The sequence below is a fragment of the Seriola aureovittata genome, chromosome 14 (assembly GCF_021018895.1).
Source record: "Seriola aureovittata isolate HTS-2021-v1 ecotype China chromosome 14, ASM2101889v1, whole genome shotgun sequence".
NCBI lineage: Eukaryota > Metazoa > Chordata > Actinopteri > Carangiformes > Carangidae > Seriola > Seriola aureovittata.
Window position 1 is genome coordinate 11,417,429 of NC_079377.1, and position 22,682 is coordinate 11,440,110.

The window sequence follows — 22,682 nt, forward strand, 5'->3', positions numbered from 1 at the left end:
AACAAGTCAAAAGGTTTCCAGTGAAAAAGGTCTGTTACATTACTGCACTTATTTAGCACCATTTATGTTGTTAGACCTTGGAACTAATTTAATAAAGGGAATGTTGAAACCTTTCCAACCTTTTTTTTTTTTTTTTTACCACCCCCTGATATTTAATGAAAAAAAAAAAAAATCCGAAAAGGCACTGCGTCTGCTGCTTTTATATACTGCATGTTGTTTTGCCATTGTGAAGTCTTCTGTCTCCCCCTCATTAAAAAAAACAAACACACACACACACACACACACACACACACAAAGAAAGGTGTCTATATGTTTGTTTTTATTTAATGAACCTGTCATACCGTGCCTGTCCACCAGGGGCTCTGAGTGGATCTGCCCACCCCACATCCATATTCCTCATCAGCTAATCAGTCTTCTATTAAACTTATCTGTCTTTTTTGTGCTGTAGCCTATACAGCAGTTGACATTTTTGACTCTTACCATTTGCATGATTCTACCTGTTGGTAAGTGCATACCTGCCTGAACACTAAAGTAAAGGTTCTTTTGAATGCACTCGTCCTCTCCTCAGTCTCTGTGCGATGGCAATTACTGATACATTACTTCCATTTTTCTGTCCCTTGGGTGTGCCTTTTTTTTAGGGACTATATCTGTCATTTTTTCCTAGGTGTTTATTTATATATTTTTATAAGGGTTCCCAAATCCATATGGCACAAGCAGCCACCAAATCATTTACTGACCATCAAGATGACCTGAGCTAAACACCATGTCTGGGTCACTGGAAGTCTGTCCATTTAAACATTTCTAGGAGCTGTTTTGGAGCGGTGCCTGCAGAGCATTCCTCACACAATCACAACATTCAATTTCTATCAGAAAAAAAAAAAAAAAAACATTCACTAACAGCATCCCTGGTGCCACAATCTATGACAGAACTCTACTATCTAGCCACTTATTCTTGTCTTTTTTTTTCTGTTGTTGTCAGATGAGCTGTAATTATTCTCCAAAAGTTAAATTATTCCTTGTGCTCATGCAACCACACATTTTTAAAGCAGAAGTCCTCCATCTGGCTAGATGTAGATTTTTTACCAAACTAGCAGCATTTCTCTAGGGATGGTAATATCAGTCAGTCCACCAGTTTGGTCCAAGGACTGAAATATTTTACCAACTGTTGATGGATTGCCATGAAAATTTGTGCAGACAGTTTTGGTCCCTGGAGGGCAAATCCTGCTGTCTTTGGAGATCCAGCTGACTTTTCCTCACACCTCCATGAGGTTGACATTTTTGGTTTTTAGTAACCTGCCTTTGGCTTTTTAAAGTATTTATTACAATTGGCATATTATAGTAATATCATTAGACTACGTAGATACTTATCCTGTGAATGTTGGGCTCTCTTTAATGGACACAAATCCTTAACATGCTCTCCTTTATTCATAGGAAGAAGAATTAAGGAAAAGCGGGGAGGCCAAGTACGCCCATCTGAGTAATGATCTTCACGTTTTAATTGAAGTTTTCGCTCCACCTGGAGAGGCATATTCCCGCATGAGTCATGCTTTGGAGGAGATTAAGAAATTCCTAGTTCCAGTAAGTTTTATTCTTCACCTTATTTATTCCTCCTAATGTTTATTCCTGTGTCATATGTAATCATTAGTCATTACTGCTGACTTGATCGTTTCTCCACCAGGCTTATTAACACAAAGCAAACAGCTCCTCAGTTTACAGCACTCTGCAGAGTATCCAGGGTGTGTTTACATAAGAGTAAGATATAAGCATGAAGTTTTTCTCTGTATTACAACCACTGCTCTGCACTTCAGGCCCTTACTTACAAATGAAAAATAATGTATTCAGCAATTAAAGTGCAGTATGGAACAACTCGCAAGACTCCCGACAACTTATAGCCCGGAGAAGTTAGCAATAATTAATGTGCATGTTGTGTACTCTTGCTGAGTCAAAGCTGTAAATATTAATCAAGCTTTGCAAATGTGACAAGCCTAATAGAGGAATTGTGGTGCATGAGTCTACTTTATGGAGTTCATGTGTCTTCTATAGTGAGCCAATGTTCTTACAAGCATGTCTGCTCACTGAGCCAGGGGGATGATGATACTGCATCTGCACTGAGCAGTTCATACTCTTCCAAATACAAATTACTTTACACTGCCACTGTCTGCCAAAAAAAAAAAAAAACAAGCAAACGAATATGGGATAATTAATCTGTTCCTATTTTCCCTGAAAGCTAACACAGAAACATTTCTGTGTGTTGGCTTTCATGAAAAATACTCCATTTGTTTCCCTGTTTGCAGGCTGTTAGCTCGTCTAGATTTACTGTAACATTAGTAAAGTGAAAACCGAGGAGAGAAACAATGTTGACACCATCAGGGTCTCATGAACCCGTGACTCATGTTGGTGCTAACGATTTGCATGCAAAATTAGGCCTTTAAAAAAAACAAAACAGAACTGGCCCCTGCTGCACCATGTTGCATGCAGCCAGAGCACATATCAGATCTGTTTAAAGTGTTGTGAAACCCTTCGTCTACCTCGGTGTTATAAATGCACACCACATGTGCATTCGCTCAGAAATCAGCATCCCATTTGTGCCGTTCTTCACACTGTGCAATCCACACCAATAAAGGGGTCAGCTGGCTCTCCTGCTCTTTTCAGATCAGCGGGGGCTTTTTTGTATTGTATTTGATGCTTTATTTGACTGTAAATATGCTGGCAGAGTCTCAGCTCTGGCTTCACCGCAGCACCTTGAGAAAAGATGAGGTATTGTATTCTGAATTATTCTAAAAGAACTGCAGCCGGGTTTTTCTAAATAGCGTACACACAGGATTGGCCGTTATACATTTCTTTTTTTAAATAGGTGCACTCATTCAATAAGCACAGACAGGTTAGGCCAGGCAAAAAGTTGGAATCTTTTGTGAAAATTTGCCTGCAGAACTAATGATGTGGAGAAACTAGGAAGAAACCTATTCAGTGATATTTCAGTAAGTGACAAAAGGGCTGAAAATCATAACTGTGGATGAGAATGCTCAGTTTGGTGATGTCCAGTTAGTGGAAGGTGGAAGTGAACAATAAAACCCTTAAGTGATGATTTATTATTATTATTATTATTATTATTATTATTATTGACAGCATGGGCACCATATATTGGGGGGAAAAACAAGTTATATCTTGCTTCACGAGACCTTACATTTCCTTCCTTACATTGTCTTTTCATGGTGAGTATGGATAAAAGCCCAGATTATTTAGTGAAGTCAGAAAAGGGGAAAAGATCACTTTGTCCCCTAATTCATTTTATTCTATATATACATGTCGATAAAAGCATAAAAAATGAACTGCACATAATGTAACACAACAGGCATCTGTCAGGATCCATAGTGACAAGTATTTCCTTCCTCTGGTGGCAAGTGTCTCCTTCTGTCTACTTGTTTTTTTTTTTTTATCACTGCACTGTGCAGGAGCGGGTTGTCAGAGAGCGACTTCATGTGAAGTGTTAGTGGGGTTTGATTTGGCTATAAATTAGCAAAAGTGATTTAAGAGTTTATGTTTCCAACAGGCTGAGTAATGTAAATGAGTTTATGTGGTTGGAATTAAAGGGGGACTCTATCAAAGTCTGTTTACAGGTCTTGGGAAGTACTACTCATTCGGCACCGTGATGTCTGGAAATAAATGTCTGATCCCTATGATTTCACAAAACCCTGCTTCCCACTGAGCTCCCGACTACAAAACAGGAGAAATAAATACACGTTCTTTTCATCTTTTCACACTGATGCGCTGTGCAGACTTGTCTTCTGTTTATAAATCTCAAATATTCATCATGTGAACAGGCCGTGCAATCATTTTCAGTTAGAATTGAAGGTGCACAATTTGTGTGTATTGTGTTTTTTCATTTAGTTCTGAGAAGAAAAAAAGAAAAAACACACAGACCACCAACAAGTGCAGTTTGTCTGACTGCAAGCTTTGTGAGATGACTGAGAAAAGAAAGCTTGTCTTAGCGGGAGCCCTCAGATCTGGCGCAAAGCAAAAATCTGATCCGTGCCGTCAGCTTAGAGAGAGAAGGAAAAAAAAAAAATGTAAACAGGAACCTAATCAGTGGACTACTGTATATACAGGCTGAGAGTGACGAGCACTGGAGAAGGACAAGCGATCCTGCTCTCAGCTGGATGAGCATGTGGCCTTCATCTCGGGCCAAGCTGCGATGGGGAGCATTTTGGCAGAGAGAGGATGACACAGATGCTTGAACAAGATATGTGGCAGTAAATTGTTTTTGCATAAAGTCAAACAGATTATGACGGACACAGGTCTGCTTGTTTTTTTTACTTTTTATATAATTTACTTTGAGCCATATGCTCCCAATGAGCAGCAGCACTTAAGGTGGGTCTGGGTTTGCAGGGGTGAATGCTTGATGCACATCATTATCTGCATTTTCATCCTCAGCATACATCCAGACTGTGCAGGTGTTCTCAACAACGCAGGGGCCAATTTTGCTGTGGAAATGAGGGGGGTGCAATTTGTGCTGAGTTAACTTGGCAGACAATATATAAATATATGCAAATTCCAGGTGTGGAAAAAGGCTCACTCTGTGGTTCACTTATGCTTTGCTGCATCAGGACATCAATAGCAGCACTGATTCTCCTCTGTATTCAATATCAAACCATCCACAGGGCAGCACAATAAACTGAAACGCACAAGTCCAAATCAGGATACATGAAGGTGAATATGAATATAAACTTTTGGTTTCACCAAATAATGAATAGAAGTCCAGATCAACATCCAACATCTTTTGATAAGGAACGAAAATCAGCAGCTCGCACCGAAAAACATACGGTCATACATTATAAAACTTCACAAACGTCGTATCAAGATGCAGATTAACAGCTGCTGCAGCTGCTTGGCGGCTCCTTCGCTTTGGGAGGAACATCTTTCAGGAGCTTGTTATGCGAGACAGCATGTGCTATGAAGATTTTTCAGACCTTCTTAAGCTGAAAAAAAAAAAAAAACAGTTTAGAAACTGGCATCTTCCTGGCATCTTTTCTGTGCTGTACCTATCCATGAACCACGTCTGCTGTGCGCTGTTAACATTTCCTGTTGCTTCCAAGAGGTGTGAAGTGGTGAATCTAAAAATGCTAACAGCGGCACACAAAGTCAAATCTGATTTCTTGAAGTCTCCTCTCCCATTGCTTTGAATAACTTGTGGCCTGTGACAGTGTTGGTCAGAACCATTTGTGTGTATAAGGACTGAAACAAATGCATGGCGCCAGGATGCAACGTCTGTAGTACGAGTGTGTGTTTGCGAAAAACCACATGTCCCTGCAAGTTGCTGTTGACCTGCATACCAGCAATGTAAGGCAACAATGTCTCACACACTTCAATAAGCCCATGCAGCGCTGCGTGGACATGACGCAACCTGAACCTGTGTGAGAGCATTTTCAGAAACATGCCGTTCAGGAGCTGTGAGGTCATCTAAATGGATGGGGACGGGATGAGTCCCTTGCATCAGCCGATCTAAAACGAGATACATTTCAACAATTCAATTACCACTGAATCTTTAGCTCTGTCCTCCAAACAAACCAGGGGCATCTCCTGACATACATCCATCTGACATGATATGTGATAGCAGCGATCTCATTATAGTAATAGCAATAGTCGAGATCAAATAGGTCCTGCAGCTAACCTGAGGTCACCTAAAACGCGCCATGTTTAACAATCGTTGACTGTATTAGTAATACAACAAAGGCCACAGGATATACAGTATTTAAAAGCTGGCATTGATTTGTTTTGTTTGGATTCGTATTTTGTTTCTGTTGGAGAAATTCATTTACACAGTAAAATCTCACCACTTCAAGCCTCATGGTTTCAGGGGAGGTCCGGCAACATCCCTTTTAATTAAAGATCAAATCCACTGAGATTGGTTATCCAAACAGGCTGAATTCATTTCTGTGTATATTTTTACCGGGGAAAATGTCCAAGGATACAAGAGCAGTTCTTTCACAAATGCTGCTGTGGCCGACAGACTCAAATCACTGAGATGTAAGATAATATATAAGAGTGATTGGTATCACCATTCTTCCTGTGTTGACCTCTTAAAAGTCTAACTTTAGCTATTTGAAGGGCATCATTTGTGCACAAGGTCATGCATGGTCAGAATCAATCTCAGTGAGCAAACAGTCTGACCCGAGAAGCCTCAGCATGGGGTTTATCTCTGTATACTCATGTTAACGCCTCTGTCAACAGTCAACTTTTACAGGCTTTGGCAGATTTGTTGTGCTTTGGATAAGCTGCCAGCTTTCAAATTAAAAGCTCTGCCAGTCTCCTTCAAACCAACAGAATACTGTACGCCGTATTAATTCATTAACAAGAGGAGCGCAAGTGTGTGCATATTTTTCATAAAGAATGGTAGGGTATTACAGTATGAGGAACATGATGCTGAAGTTTGGTATTAATGTGCAAAGTGTTCTTCAGTACAGACCATACAGTCTACAGTGTCATTGGCTCGGTTCTGGTTGGGGACCGTGATTGTGTGTCACTTCCCTACTGTCTCCAATCATTTCCTGTCTACAGTCCACCTTTAAATAAAGGCAAAATACACACCAAAATATAAATAAATACAAATAAATTATAGTATTCAGTTCTTTTGTATGACAAAGTGTAACATACTGTGATTTTATGAGGAGTTGCTTTTGGTGTTTTTCTGCATCAGTACCTAAATAATTTCACTGATCATCACTGATCCAAGATTCTGCTCTGTGTAGAAAAATATCAAACTGTCTGTTGCCATGAAAAATAACCTTACACAACAATGTGATGTTATGGGATCATTTAGTCCAGGATCGAGGTCAAGACCTTAAAGATCTCACCCAGACATGTTTAAAGACGTATAGAATACGCTGCTTGAAAAAACAAGTTCAGTTTACTAGTCAGAATTTCTAAATTAAAAAAACTAGAATTACCGCCTCGTTTGCCTGTGTGAAATCTTGAGTTATGGCTAAAAAGTGTTTTGTGCAGTCACACTGACCTTGACCTTTGACCTTTGACCACCAAAATTGAATCAGTTCATCCTCGGGTCCCAGTGAATGTTTGTACCAAATTTGAAGGGATTCCCTTGAGGCGTTCTTGAGATACTGCGTTCACAAGGCCAAAATCATGTTTTGATAGGTCACTCTGACGTTCATGTTTGACTTTTGACCTTTGACCACCAAAATCAAATCAGTTCATCCTTGAGTCCAAATGAATGTTTGCTCCAAATTTGAACAAATCCCCTCAAGGTGTAACTGAGATATTGCGTTCATGATAATGGGACAGATTTATTTACGTATGGATGGACGGACAGACAACACAAAAGCAACTCCTTCCCTCTCAATGGAATGTGAATATGCAAAGTTTAAAGGTGCCCTGCAGAGTTATATTGTTTACATTCACTGACACTCACCAAGACACATTGTGTGTATCCTGGAGGTTTGAGGAGCATGTTGAATGTATTTCTATGCTCATAAAACATTTGCAAAGCAGATTTTTCTTAAAAGTGTGAAAGCTGCAGCGTTTCTATCCATGTTCATTGTCTTACAGTCTTCCTCCTCACTACCTTTACTGTACCTGTTGATCAGTGGTGAATGAGAGTGTGAAGCCACTGGCTGCAATGTGAATCGTGTCGCCCATGGGCTCATGAACGAACAAAATGGAGACAGATGCATAAAAACATCCATAGAGTTACCAGAGGTGGACAAAGCACACAACTCCATTACGTGAGTGAAAGTACAGATCCTCTTGTTCAAATATTACTCCAATACAAGTGAACGTTGTTCAGTCAAGTTTTTTCCTTCAGTTAAAGTAATGGAGTACTTCATTTTTAAAAATAATTAAGAAGTTCTTGCATTTTTGTCAACGCATTGTTGTATTGTTCCACAGTGTATTTACAGAACCTAATGACTCTGAAACAACCTACTGAAGCATAACCTATAAAAATAAAAAAGCTTGTAGAATATGATACAAGCCCTATAGCAACGGACATAAAAACACAACTGAATCAACAAAAGGAGCAATTGTTGTTTTCATATTTCTGTCTCTTTTATGCAGCGAATCAGTTTGGTTGTGGTAAACACAGCAAACATTTAAGACAAACTTTATTTATTTATAAAGTTTCAAACATCGTTAGATCTGCCGCTGCCAAGTTCAAACTGAGATGTTCAAAAATGCAAATGCAACAAGCACAACATGACTGAAAGTGTAGGAGTTGGCTGTGATCGGTTTTTCTCCTGTGATGAACACAGTGTATGGTCTATCACATTTTCAAAATAAAAGAAAATTTATTCCACAGACTAAAAGCTGCTTCAAAGTAAGAGTACTTCAGTACTTCATAGAAATGTAGTGGAGTCAAAAGTAGAATATTTGTCTTTTAAGTGTAGTCGAATAAAAGTCAGAAGTTTCCATAAAAAAAATAATACTCAAGTAAAGTACAGATACTTGAAAAATATATTTAAGTACAGTACTCGAATAAATGTGCATCATTACTGTCCACCCCTGAGTGTCAAAAACTGAAAAGTCAGTTTTCAGTTAATGTGCACTGGATGCTTCAAGTTTCCACATCACACTTGTGTAAGCCGTACATTGAACAACAACTGGCAACAACAAGCTGTAATGTCACAGAATCGTGCTCAAATGTCCACGTCTTATGAACTCACAGAGAAACTTTCCTCCTTCAGCAGACGAAATATGAAAACTGGGCTCATTTATCATTCTGCATAAAGAAGCTCAAACCTCCAAAAATGTAGAAAAAAAAAATCAGTTACATTTATGAATGGAGGGGGGGGGGCTTTTTGACATGAGCAGCTCATGCTGAAAAGACCTGCCAACATTACCAAGCTGAGAAAAGGTCCAGAGGAAAATTACAGAAAGAGAACGTGATTGTGGACTTTCTTGCTAAAATTGACGTCTGATAATCTACAAGTCTACAAGAGGAACTACTTATCACACTTTTAGATAATTAATTAGTTTCGCAATTTCCTGTTCACACAAAATTATTCAAATCTAATAATAGGTGTTTGTCAAAGATTTTATTGTATTCAGTGTCAAAACTATGCAAATCATTGAGTGGGCAGGTACTCCGCTGTGACTAAGTGTGGTGTAGGTGGGCTTATACATGTAACCTAATGGAAATACACAGAGGAGAAAGAGAAGGAGGGTGTAAGAAGAAAAGAAAAGGTGACACTAAATCACTAGTGTATTATATTATACTGTGAGCTGTAATCTAAACCGCACAGAACTTGCACACCCATTAATGTTATCTAGTCCTGCACTTATCACTCTGGACGGAATCATATCTTATGAATCAATGTGCAGTGAATTTATTGGTTGGATTAATGCTCGCACAAAGATGTCATTGACTCTATGGTTGTAAAGACTAAGAGTAATGATTAATGACCAGGGGAAGTTCTTTTCAACTCTTACACTGCCTCACATAGTCTGGAAACTTACTGTATGATGAAAACTCAAAGTGCAAACTGGGTCTTTAATGACCTCAACATGTTTTAGGAATTTGTTCAGAATGAAGTTTTTTGGGGGTTTCTCGCTCTCAGTGCAGGACAAGAAACACTGACCATCAAAGAAATCTCTTTCTGCCTCCGCTGCTTTGCTGTCATTACAAAAACATTTTGGCCATTGTAGCAAATCTTGTGGGTTTGGTTTAAGAGTTTCTGAGAAATAAGCCTGTTTATCTGTCAGCAATGACAAGATAATGAATACTGCTTTGTCCACTCCCTTATCTTCTGTGTAATGATCCATATCATGTTTGATAACGGGTTGAGGAAAATGGTTCAGAAGCACAAGATGACGATATTCCCCACAAAGTTGTTGAAAGTGTCAATTACAGTCTGTGTGTGCCAACAAAGTAAAGGATATTTTTATGTTGCGTTAAAGGGAGATGAAGGGTTTTTTGAGGTTTTTTGATTATTTTTTTTTTTACCCCTTTTTTATCTCTTCTTTTTTCTCAACATAAAGGTTTAGGAAATTATTTTTGAGAAATCTTAGTCTTGATTTTGACGGTTAGACATTTTGACTTTCAGCCACCCAGAAGACAGTTTGTTGTCAAAAATTCACTCTAATTCTGCATAACAGAAACAAATTTGTTTTCCATTTTCTTTTTATCATGCAAACTTACTGCAAACAGTGGATCCATGGCCCTTTTGAGGAAGATGTATTGTCTTTTCCTACATTATTTATCCCTCCCCTGTATTTTCCGTCCAACCATAACCAAAGAAAAGAGTCTTCAATGCTCAGGAACACCATGTGTTTCCTGTGCGTGTCAAGATAATTTTAATTTGATGACATTTGCTGCTGTTGCGAGCATCTGTTGCAGTCAGGAGACAAATGTCCTTGTTTTTTTGTTGTTGTTTTTTTTATTCTATATGAGACATGCTGTTTTTTATTCCTGCAGGACTACAATGACGAGATCAGACAGGAGCAACTGAGAGAGCTCTCCCTGTTGAACGGCTCTGACGAGTCGAGCAGAGGGAGGAGTGCGCAAGGGAGGAGCGTACGGCCAGCAAGCACAATATCCACGAGGTAAACTCTTTATTACAGCTTCGGAAAAAGGTGCCCAGAGTGTTTTTGTGAAAACCATTATTAAGGCTTAGTTAAGAAATTCTGAAGGTTTCTTTTTTAATAATAGATCTGAGAGAGAAAATGGGATAATCTTCCAAAGCACATCTGCTGTAAAAGCCGAGACTTGTGCTCAAAGTTAATTCTGTTTTGTTGTCAAACTTGGTGAAAACTTTTTTTTTTTTTTTTTAACCTCACAGGTACAGACATTATAATTTCTGTTGCACATGATGTAAAATCAACATGCTCTTAAAGTACTGAGAAACATTTATAGGTTTATTCCACTGATTTAGTATTGTAGCCTACTCTCATAACGTTGGGGACTTAAAAGAGATAGATGGAAAAAAATAAAACCAAAGATCAGAATTGATCCAGTTTCAAAGCCTCGAGCCAAAGCCAAGATAAGTCTGATGACATCATCAGAGTTTTTAATACTGTTTTCATCATTTTTCTTGAGAAAGGGCATATGACAGAAATTACTCTCATTTTGACTTTGTCCATGTAGACTTTTCTATATTCTTTTCTGCTATCACAATAATAATAACAATAATAATGATAACAATAATAATATTAATAATAATGATAACAATGATAATAGCAATAATAATAATAATAATAATAATAATAATAATAATAAACAAATGTATTTGATTAATATAATATTACTGGCAAAATACTTGATCCACTAATCTAAATATGCAAACTTAAAACCTGTGCTTTTTGTTAGTCATTGATAAAATCAAACATCTAAGAATTTTATAAGTGATATTTTTTTATGTTTTTTATGCAGAGACCCTGGTTACTGTTAATGAGCTGCTTCTCTAAATAAAAGTTAATAAAGACATTATACAACTGTTGTTACAGGCTGAGTTCTCCTCATGGTGAGTAAACTCATCTTTGTGTGTAAAACTTTGCTTTGACCTTAACACAGATTTATTATTCATGGCACTACGGTGTGTAATTTTATACATTGATGGATATTCAGAAACTTAGTGTGCATTGTTATGAATGACAAATATTTTTATTTTGTAAAAAGGAAGTTCTCACCTTCATGGTATATTTTCAGATAAGCTGGTTCACTGGCAAACATTTAAGTATCCAGTATAACATCATTCTCTTCCTTAGGTTGTAGTTAATAGTTGTGAACAATATTTACATTTTTTCCACTTATATCCTCCTGATAATGTATTACTCTTGATAATCAAATATGACTTGTCGTGCAGGTGGAGCAGACTTCAGGATGTATGCAGGACCAGCTAGAAAAAAACGTAATGTTACAGAGCATTTGATTGGCTTAGCCACGCATGAAGCTGCTAGTGTGAAACGCCTGACTCTTCCAGTCGCCTCTATAGTTCGTTTTTAGAGCAAAATTTCCCATAATCTACCTGAGCCGTGGCGGTCCCTCAGAAGTAAGCAGGTACAGTTTGCCATGGCAGCCTGGCCTAATTCAGGCAGCGCATGGTAGATGCTTTAAATCCAACAGTAACACAGGACGCTCGCAATTTAAAGTCACCACCACCACTTCCCTACCCAGATTTTCTCCTTATGGCTCACCGATAAGCGATTATTGTAAATCTCCATGAAAAATGTGCACCAGTAATTCCCCTTTGAGTGTCTGTATTTTTGGATCACAATGAGCTGCTACCTAGTAAAGGATGTGCCAGAGGAAGAAAGGGTATCCTTGCCCACCTACATCATGCTGCTGTTAAAATGTAAGTTAGCAGACAATAGATGGCTTTGCGACGCCAAATCCACCCTGCAATCCCTGTGGTGTTCATGTGGTCCTGCTGCTGGACAGTCGCACTCCTATGAAAGAAACAATCCACCTAAAATAGCATGTACCTGCCCAAGTCCTTCGGGCCTCTCACGTCTCTCTGTTGGACAATATTAAAGAAGTCTTTACTCCCTTTGAACACTACAGCTGTTTGACTACAACATGAGTGTATTCAGTAGACTCAGGCAGATGGAGATGTGATTTTGTACAAACACTGGCATGGCACTGCTCCATCGTGTCAGTGAAATAACCACGCAGCATCCTACAGGCATGTTTGCAGAGCAGAGAAAGACACAAAGTGACACTCTTCAGCTACTCTCCTCATTACAAGATCAACCTCCTTGCCAACAGAGGTTAACACCAACCTCCAGCTGAGGCTGCCTGCACGTATGCAGCGATAAGAGGGATTTAACAGGTTTCCCATTGTTTTGACTCCACTTTTTCACTGAAATCACTGCGGCTTATTTACACACGTCATGAAGTAAAATTCTTACGGCTAAACTGATGCCATGTCTGTCCGCTTGTTTGCTTTACCAGGGGCCATAGGGGCACAGGGAGGAGTGCAGCAGCACCTCGAGGGACAGCAGCAGTGACACACAGCAAACTCCCCACGACTGTTTTATCGAGGGAGGTACAAGCTCCGAGAGCCAGGGGGGCAGCAGGGAGCGCTGGATACAGGGTCCCGCTGTTAGCAGTCACACATGAATCATACGACGACTATGTGAGTCCAATCCTCTTTGCACACTGAAAAGTATAGCTGATAGTAATTTCACTTGAACTGTGTGTGAATCAGACTTGTTATAATCCCCTTTCGTGTGATCTGGATGACTCTTTCCTTAAATGGAGAGGTGAGGCATTCAGGGATAAAAAATTAGGGTAATCAGGAAATTATTGCAACATATTTTTACATGATTAACTTAAATTTTAAAAGCATTCTGTACATTTTATAATGAACTTGAATCTTCTGTGCAGCCCTTTAGTTTCATTTATTTCAGCGCAATATTAAATTCAACTTGTTTGACTTAAACACAGCCTAGGATAAGTGATCCATCCCAGTGAACATTACATCGCCTTCATCCTTTGTTGCTAAGCTGGGTTATCATTGAGTGAAATACATTTGCAAGCATTATTTGTATGCATAATAATGTATATTTATATGCATCATGCATATTTATATGCATTATTTGCAAGGATTATTTTTTCTTCATCCAGTTTTATGTTGCTGTGCAGATTTGCAGATAAATATTGCACTAAACTTGATGAATAACAATTGACTATGGTAATTGATTAAAGAAATTTCTGTTCAAAAGTAAAATTCAAAGTAAAAATCTAATTTTTTAATTACCTCTTAGTCATTTGAAATATCTTTTCTGTCTACTAAAAATCTTCACCTTGAGGAAAAGTGTCATATAAATGTAAAGCAGCTTTGGATGATGGCAAGACACAAACCAATGCTTTGCATTGTGAACAGCTGCACGATTACCATGGGGAAAAAAATCCTCACCAACTCGGGTCAGTGGCATGCACACGCAGCACGCTCTCATGCACACCCTGAATGACAGGTACACAGAGAGGCCCTGTAAAGACCCGGACAGATGGTCCACTGGCCCACCCAGATTTGTCCCAGTAAATTGTAGGTAGTCCCTTGACCAGTGCTCTATCAAATATATGTTCACTCCACTTAAAATGATGCTGGGATCCATATTGAAAAAAACAGGCCCTATTTAAAAGTATGCTTGTCGTCAGATCTTGGAAATTTCCCAAGGTCATTTTGAAAAGACTACACAAGGTGAGCTCTAAGTTTCATCCAAATGAAAAAAGGCAACACTTTTACCAGTCTATTTCCTCAGAGCCTTCCTGCTAAGCAAAGCCCCCATGTGTGTTGGCAATTGAAGATTGGGCTGTCTGCATGGGGAAATGCACAAGCGCAGTCTCATTACCAAACCAAATTGAGTTCTGATGTAGAGCCTGTGTATTTCTGAGGAATGAGAAAGCGAGGCATTTCTTCTCTTTGTAATTGGAGGGTGGGAAGGAGGGTGGGAGCACAGAGACTAGGGGATTATGGAAAGATGAGTTTGTCCTGAACATTTTCTTTCCTCATATCTCACTTTGCTATTTTTTTTTCTACTACATTACACGATTTCCTTTGAGCATGTTACCAGAATGTACCAAGACCTCTTTATGCTGAGGTCCAGGTTTGTTTGTTTGTTTGTTTTTTCAATCACCGGCTATACAAAATGCTGTGCGGCTTGTTGTTATTCCACTACAAGAATCCTGCACAGTTCAGGCTACTGGAACACAATAATAGATCAGCAGCAGTAGATGGCTCTTTGTTGTTACATCCTATATTTGTCTTTGGGTAGATGCTGAATGTACTGTAGCGTGTATGGGTATCATGTAGATTTCTCCAGAGACATGTGATTGATGGACTCTGTCAAACTGTCAGTCTATCTCATAGAAGTGATACTGTGAGAACGTCCATAATTGTTCCTAATCGAGGTTGGTATTGATTTAAAACTGCAATGGGAAGCATGAGGAAGCTGGTAGTTATCATGTATCGTTGTTTGCTTTATAATTTATGAACGTTTTCTCTTTATCTTTCTCCCACAAATCTCACCTTGCTGTATCCTTTACTCCAGCACCCGCTTTTCTTTGTTCCTCACAGAGTGTGGCTCTTTGTTCGATGACTCACCTTAGCTTTTACCATTCAGGTTTACAGAATGCAGCCCATCACTCACTGAAACCATATAAAGCAAAGCTGCCAAAAGCAAAAAACAGATTTGCACACTTAAGTGATGTTTTTTCGACGTTCCGCTGTGAAGGACTTAAAGGCCAACTTGGCTGAGATCTCCCTTTTTATTGAGGATGTTAAAGGATAAAGCTGTTGATAATTTTATAATGCTCTTACTGTCAGCAAATTCCATTAAGAAAACAAAACCGATAATAAATTGATCCTACTAACAAGTATTATCTGTGTATCCAAAGCCGGATGCAGCTTATTCCTCTGTGCCACCAAGCACCATTATTGTGCGAAAAAAAACTATTAAAAACCGTGAGCCGCACCGTTGCACTCAGTGGCATTTTTCTTCATTACAACAAGCATGGGAACTGTAGTTTATTTCACCTCAATTCCACTGCCTCGGTAAAAACTTACAAGAGCACCAAATGTGTATTAATCCACAGCTGAAAATAGTCCCCTACAAAAACACAGTTTATTCCTGTTTGAGTAGTGCTTGCTAGAAACTACAGTGCCCAGCTGTTAATTATTTAATGATATTAAATAAATTATTTAGCCTTTAAAAAAATTTACTATTTGAAAAAAATGTTACTAGGTCTGACCTAATGAAATTGCCATCGTGACTGTGTAAAAGTGCCCAGGATGCTTATTAAATTGCCATCAGTTTAACATAAAGCGGTGCGTGTCTGAAAGGGGCTTTAATTACAAGTAATTATTAGTCCATTAGTTGGGGGAAATATCTTGCTTTGAGGAAGATCCTTGAGGTTTTACCAATATATCCATCAAGTGAAATAATAAAAGAAACCTATCATATAGGTTGTCAGAGATCCGTCAATCACATGACTAAAGCCACTGCTTGTTTCCTGCATGGCTGCATTTTGCGGTTGTATTGTCCCTCATTCCTTTATGCACAGTCAATACAGCAGTTATTAACATTGTTGCACAGTCTGCCGCCAGAAACCAATTTGCATAGGATTGCTTATTCATTAGCAGCACATACACATGTAATTGTGCATGCGCCCTGTAGTTTGCAGCCATTGCATAGTGAATGAATGACACACTATTGTTTACTCCTCAGTTTGGGGTGAAGTTCCCATAAATATTTGCTGTGTTTCTGCTGTGGAGCAGGTTATCATGTAAAAGGGAGACTGTAGTGATTAATGGCCTCTGTCACGCTGTCAGTGTCGTAAAACTAATACACTGACAGTGACCATTATTGTGCCTCTTAAAGGATAGCAATGATTCAGACGTGAAGTGGATCGCAGTGCTTGTGGATGGAGCATGGGGGGGTTAGGGTTAGGAAGGAATTAGCTACAAATATTTTTTACAAGTTGAAGTCAGAAGTATTTTATTTTCATGATTCTGGGCTGATACAGTTTTTTTTTTTTTTTTTAACCGATTCTTCACATTGTCGTATGAAATCTTCTAATCTAGAGATTGATGATTGTCAGGCTTTCAATTCTGAGGACAGGTGTTAACATACTGCAACAGACATGCCACTAAATCATCTGCTGTGTGTCTGGTAGATATCTCTGTCTCATACTCATAAGTACGAGTGGGCTTTTAGCATCAGTTCAGATAAACTAATAGGCTTTTTACTGATTCAGTTATCCATAAAGGATTGACTTATCATTAGGCTAATTTAGTCAATCTGGTCATTAAGGTGAGACACTTCTTACCTTTTCATTAAGACCATTTGATAATAAAAGAAACATTCGAAGAGTCAAAACACACCATCTACTCACATGGTGGTCAACCAAAGCACGAGGCTGTCTCTCGCTTCCTGGTGAAGGTAATGTACCATGCTTTGAAAGAGGACATTTTGATTGACATGACTAAAAATACAAACTATTAACGATGACTTTTAGCTTTTTTTTTTTACATCTCTGACAATTATTTGACATATTCATTACACCAGGAAAATAAGCAATCAGCCACCCATCTGAATAGAGCTGCGGAATGAATTTCCCCATCTGTACTATAATGTGAAAGTGCTTAAAATGCAGATCTGTTATCCAGTCAAAAGAGGCCTGTTTTCCAGTGATAAGTTATCTGCTATTTCAGCAATCAGCCAATGTGTAAAACTGTGTTATTAATTGTTTTACAATTGCATCTGAGAAAATGTCTTTCCAGCTCTTATAGTACAGTATGTGATGTAATGCAGCACTATTTTAGTTCATGGTTTTTACACATAAAGCACAGTTTGAATCGGTACAGTACTTATGTGCAGATATTAGTTTTAGTTTCAGTCTGAAACATGAGAGAGCCACTATTACAGTCTGCCTCTTATAATCCATTATTAATATGAAAATTACTTTATTGAAGTATGTCATTGTAGGTGTCGCAGTGAGGTGTACTTGATATCAAAGTTCTAAAATTACCACTAATCACCGTGATTTTCTGACTTTTTAAACAAGCGTGACTGAATAAATGTTTCTAATCCTCGAGACAGAGCAGCAGTGAGACATTTCACTGTGATCAGTGAGAGTTCTTCCATGTGAAAAGTGCAGAGGGAGATTAAAGACGTGATTGATGGCATTTTGTATAGACTGGGACCATGGCCTCAGTTTAATGTTAAAGATCAAATCCCATCTGGATCAAATCTTATCTTTTAATGTCAGGGCTGATGATAGAAGAGAGGAATCTGAGAGTGATACAGGATTCTGCTCCTGACAGCAGACCATGAATTGTACAAATTGCTGGTAAAAACTGAAACGCATTGCTTGGTTTTTTTAAACCTGAGCCCTGCAACCATACCAAAGCTGTGCGGGAAATGCCATAATGTGATTAAACACAGAGCTTTGGGAGGCTTTGAAGAAAAAAAAAAAAGAAAAAAAGTCTAATCTATCTACTGTGAAAAAAGCAAAAGGACACCCTTTTGAAATGGGAGGGGGGGGGGGGTCTCCCCATATCATCTATTTCATGAACATAAAAGATGCGTGAGATTCGTGAGATTCTGTATTTTTCTTGGAGGGGAGCAGTTTCTCAGGCCACCTTTAAGGACGGCATGCACATCTGCTGTAATTGCTTTATAACAATGGGTTCAGATACACTGCTGAGTTCACATTTGTTAGATTAATTATGGAAATTCTCCATGCAGAACTCTCTTGTTTATTAAAACAGATGTATGACACACACTTGCACTTGGATTATTTAATACAAGAAAAAACTCAGGTAGAATGCATAATGGCCCTTGTTTTATCATCAGGGACTAACACCGCTGGTGAGGGAAGAAGCAGACAGATGCAGTTACATCTGATGCTAAACTCTGCAAGCACACCAAGTAATAACATTTGTATAGCGACGAAGCCTTGTCTGGTTTGTTTATTTTGTTCTTCAGCCTCCCTGAAGCCAATATGACAAACATGATATTGTTTAATGTCACTAAAGTAATCGAGGTTCAATCTCATCATAATTATTTCCTCTGGTAAAAGAATCCTTCTCAAATATAAACTGTGACACACTCGCGGTAAATATATTCAAAAGTAAACTCATACTTTAAGTGTATAACAGACAACAAAAGGTTGGTGCTGATTGAATTTGCACAGGTAGAAAGCAGTGAAGAGTAGCATCTATTCACTGAGACAAAAGGCTGCAAATCTCATTTTCCTTCCCTTTCTGCTGTGTGGAGAGGCATTCACAGGCAGCTCCCTATGAAGATCAGTCACTGTCAGGGGACATACAGGTTGTCAATTGATAATGAAGCACAGTGCTAAGGGCCTTTCGGTTCCCGCTGTCCTAATTACACTGAGCTAGGACTCTCCAGCCTTGTGTTAACATTTGATTTATTTCCTCTACCTTGTTAAAAGGGACCAGTGTTAATAGTTTTTACAGGTAAGTGTCAAACTAAAGGAATCAGGCCTCTTTAATTGGGGCCAGGTCTATTTACACACAGTACCTTGTCCAATCTGAATGCTGCCTGTGTTCTGGGTCAGACTAAGGTCAGCACAGAGATAATTCATTGTGATGAACATTTTGTTTTCTTTGGGCCGACACTGATTATCTAGGCTTTATCATACATTATATCTGTTGCATAGCTTCTAAATATTGATTGCTTGTATTTCAAAATAAATCAGTTGCAACCTATATATGTAGGCCTATAGTTAAAAATCTTAACTCAAGGCTCACCTACTAGTTTTTTCCAGAGCTTTCAACCGCATCTCACTGTCTTTCTCATACATTTATTAACATATTATAGTTTATTTGAAATATAATTTTAAAATCAATTCAAAAATGGATGGCTAATCATGCACCATTTATTAGCAATATGCTCAGAGTGAGATTTGAATCGCGAGCGTAACAAACGATTTTAACATTTGAGAGGATTATCCTCTTACTTGTGGCTGTGTGAACTCCCTGAGCACAGTCTCAAACTGAGAGCAGAGCGCCACCTGTTCAGTTTGACCTGATAGTGAACCGTCATCCCGTCCTCCTTCTATTTTTAAAATAAATTGCCGTGGCCATGTAAGCTAACTTCTATGTCTAGTGTTTTCTGACCCAGATGTAGGGTTCGGATTAAATCAGTTTAACAGATAAATGTATTAGTACCATTATGAGAAAAATATTTATGAAGGAGGCTCATTTACACCTCTGAGCTGCCCTCAGAGTCTGATATGAGGTGATTCAGTTTACTGTGATCTGATCTGAAAACTAATGGTATGAATAAACTAAGCGATGGTAAAGGGATCAACTGGATCGCCAGACTATGACTGAACTTCAATCTACAGTGCAGATCCATACACCAGTTCATAATAAATGATAAGGCAATAAAATACATAAATAGCATGGTGCCCTAAGTAGTCGGTCACCTTTCGTGACGGTGTCATCCAGATGTGGGTGTGTCCTGTTGCAGTTTGCTATTCAGTAGTGGTTGGCGAGTACCCTCCTGACATTTCAAGTGTTCAGAAACTTCCCACAATGCTGTAGAAAATTGAGAGAGCAGACTTAGAAAGCTGCACGCACATGATTGGGGACTTCGTGCTCAGATCTATTTCTGCTCTCACAAATCCGTGCCTAGACGCTCTCAAATGTCGACTTGCTGACTGAGTTGCGCTCAGACATTGATGTTTGCCCTCTCTCAAACCTTTTGTCGTCAATTTCTTTCCATAGACAGACCTGCCATGCCTAGTTACTGTTGCTAAGATATGATGGGCCCATCGCTGCTCAGGAGTGAGGTTTAGCAAACAGTCCATCGCTTACATTACAGTTATTTGTATTACCATAAATTCAGTCTCACGTAAGTTTCATTGGATGTAATTACTTTTTTAAGTATTAAAATAAAACTCAACACGAAGTGATGACCTAATGGTCAAGTAAAATATGGGAGTAATATTTCTCTAGAAACTGTATTTTAGAAAGTAAAAGAATAAACCAGACAACTGTGGTGTTAAAAATGTAAACAGCAGCAGGACTCAGAGATAACTTTATCTATACCTTCCTTATGCTGAGCTGCGCACACACACATCTTCCAGGTAAACTAACACCTACAAACAGTATGCTGGGCTATGATGTGTTCAAATGACTTCAGTGTCTCTATCATTCATTTAGGTATTTATTTTGTGCAGCTAATGCACTAGGAACAACAAGGACATATTTATTTTGTGCGTCTAAAAGCAGCACGGATATCATGGGGAAAAACCTTCTACATGACTTCACATTCCTGCATTTCTTTATCTTAACTTTATTTTTTATAATACATTTGACTGAAATTAATCCACTTCAATGTGGATATGGGATTGCTAACAAAATGGTCAATTACTGAGATATGCAGGTCTCTGACTCCTGACGCCTTTGTGGAGAAAGACTCGTGCAAGAAAAAGAGAAGTATTGGATCCCCTGAACAACTTAATCCCTGACATAATCCTTAACTTTAATTTAGTCAAATTCATGTTCACACAAATAAAGCCACACAGCGGGAACTGGAGCTGTTTGAATCAGCATTACCCGACAGGAGAGAGAGTGTACAGTTGTCAAAAATGTACTTTTTTTTTTTTTTTGCATGGCTGCACTCGATGTCCTTCACACTGGTGCGTCTACTTTTATACACGTCTACAGCCACACCTAATGCACGGTGCTATTACTCTACTGTTAGATGTGGAGGAATAATGCGCTGTTGAGACCACGTCTGGCATAAACCGACTGATTTAAAATGCACTGGATGTCTAAAAGGAACTGAACACTTGTACGTATCATAGTGGAGCTTGATTTGAAACAGCAAGCTTGGAAAGGATTAGAAGAGATTAGATCATGGCTGAAAAAGAAACATAAGCACTTTAAACTCCGCTAAATCTCCTTAAATGAGCGAGATCCAACAATTACAAGAGCAGACAATAGCGAAGTTTACTGTTCTGCACACACTTTGGCCTTTCTTCAGTTATGGTGTTATTCAGGTTAAGCTGTTTACGTGAGCCTGTGGTCTGCTGAGACTGGTTACCCCTGCTGTCAGGAATAAACCATTTCACAGAATATTATGTGGAGTGTTTTTCTTCAGACAGATCAGAGGTGTAGGTTTGGTTTCTATCAATTCTATCTATTATTGGCAAAATAGCTCCTGCAGTCTTCCTCAGGTATCATTCAGCTCCTGCAACCTCCTCCAAGAAGAAAGGGCAGCCTGAGTGTTGCCTGAGAGGAAGAAGCCGGGGTAAAAAGTCACCAAATACTTGCACCAAAAACTGCTCAGAAAACCTAATTGGTGTGGGGCGCACAGTCATATTTGAAAGTAACTCTGATGAGGGTATCAAGGTTTTGACCAGCTCCTCTCCTCTCTGATCAGCTGGACAGTCAAAGGACATTGTCCTCTTTAGAAGGATTTGGGGAGTAAATCAACTGGAACTGTAAAAGTGGGATGGACAAAAATAGTATTTTGAAAAGTGAGACATGTCCACCCTATCTCCAGTGGAAATTACACCCTGAAGAGAAGAGAAGTAAAGAGATTAAAAGATGGTAAAGAACTGATGATCTTGAATTGATTATGTGAATAGTATATGGTTTATGTGGATGAAAAAAGACTAAAGTGAAAAGAGTGAGATGTTTACATGTCACAGCATTAGAAGGTTCTTGGACAGCCCCTCTGTGGTTTCTTCCTTTAACCGAGTTACAGTGTTTACCTGAATTGTTTCAAAACCAGGTTACTTGCATAACTGGGTTGAGAACAGAGTTTTCTGTAGTTGTAAAAAGTCACTAACTGGATTAACAGAGTCTGGGACGCAGGACGAGATTCACAACAGGAGTAGCCCTTTAGATGAAAGAAAACTGAGTGTTGACTGCTTATTCTCATTACGTGATTACACTCCAGTTTAAAATGCAATGCTGATACAGAATGATCCTTCCTCTGTGTTCGCAGAGGACAACAGCGCTGTCTGTTTATGAGAAATAAGTGTTATATATCGACACCCTCTTAAAATAATGGCCTAAGTCATTTTTTCAGGTTTTTCAGGAAACACAAAAAACTCAACAAAAGAGTCACACTTTTGACATAGGCCATTATACAACCGGGGGTAGAATTGCATGTTCCCCTCAACTGAGGATTCAGGCGATTTTACCAGAGGTGGCCAGCATCATGAGGGGGTGATTTAGGCAAAAAAA

The 22,682-nt window shown here is 38.8% G+C and overlaps 1 protein-coding gene across 5 annotated transcripts in view; it reads left to right on the forward strand.

Annotated features, from left to right (window-relative positions):
* Window positions 1–22,682, forward strand: part of khdrbs2 (KH domain containing, RNA binding, signal transduction associated 2) — a 78,535-nt gene that overhangs the window by 42,402 nt on the left and 13,451 nt on the right. For all 5 annotated transcript variants that reach the window (XM_056394609.1, XM_056394611.1, XM_056394607.1 and 2 more), the window contains exons 4-6: window positions 1,432–1,578; window positions 10,424–10,551; window positions 12,899–13,082. In XM_056394609.1, coding sequence (XP_056250584.1) covers window positions 1,432–1,578; window positions 10,424–10,551; window positions 12,899–13,082 — 459 coding nt within the window. The remainder of the gene's footprint in view (window positions 1–1,431; window positions 1,579–10,423; window positions 10,552–12,898; window positions 13,083–22,682) is intronic.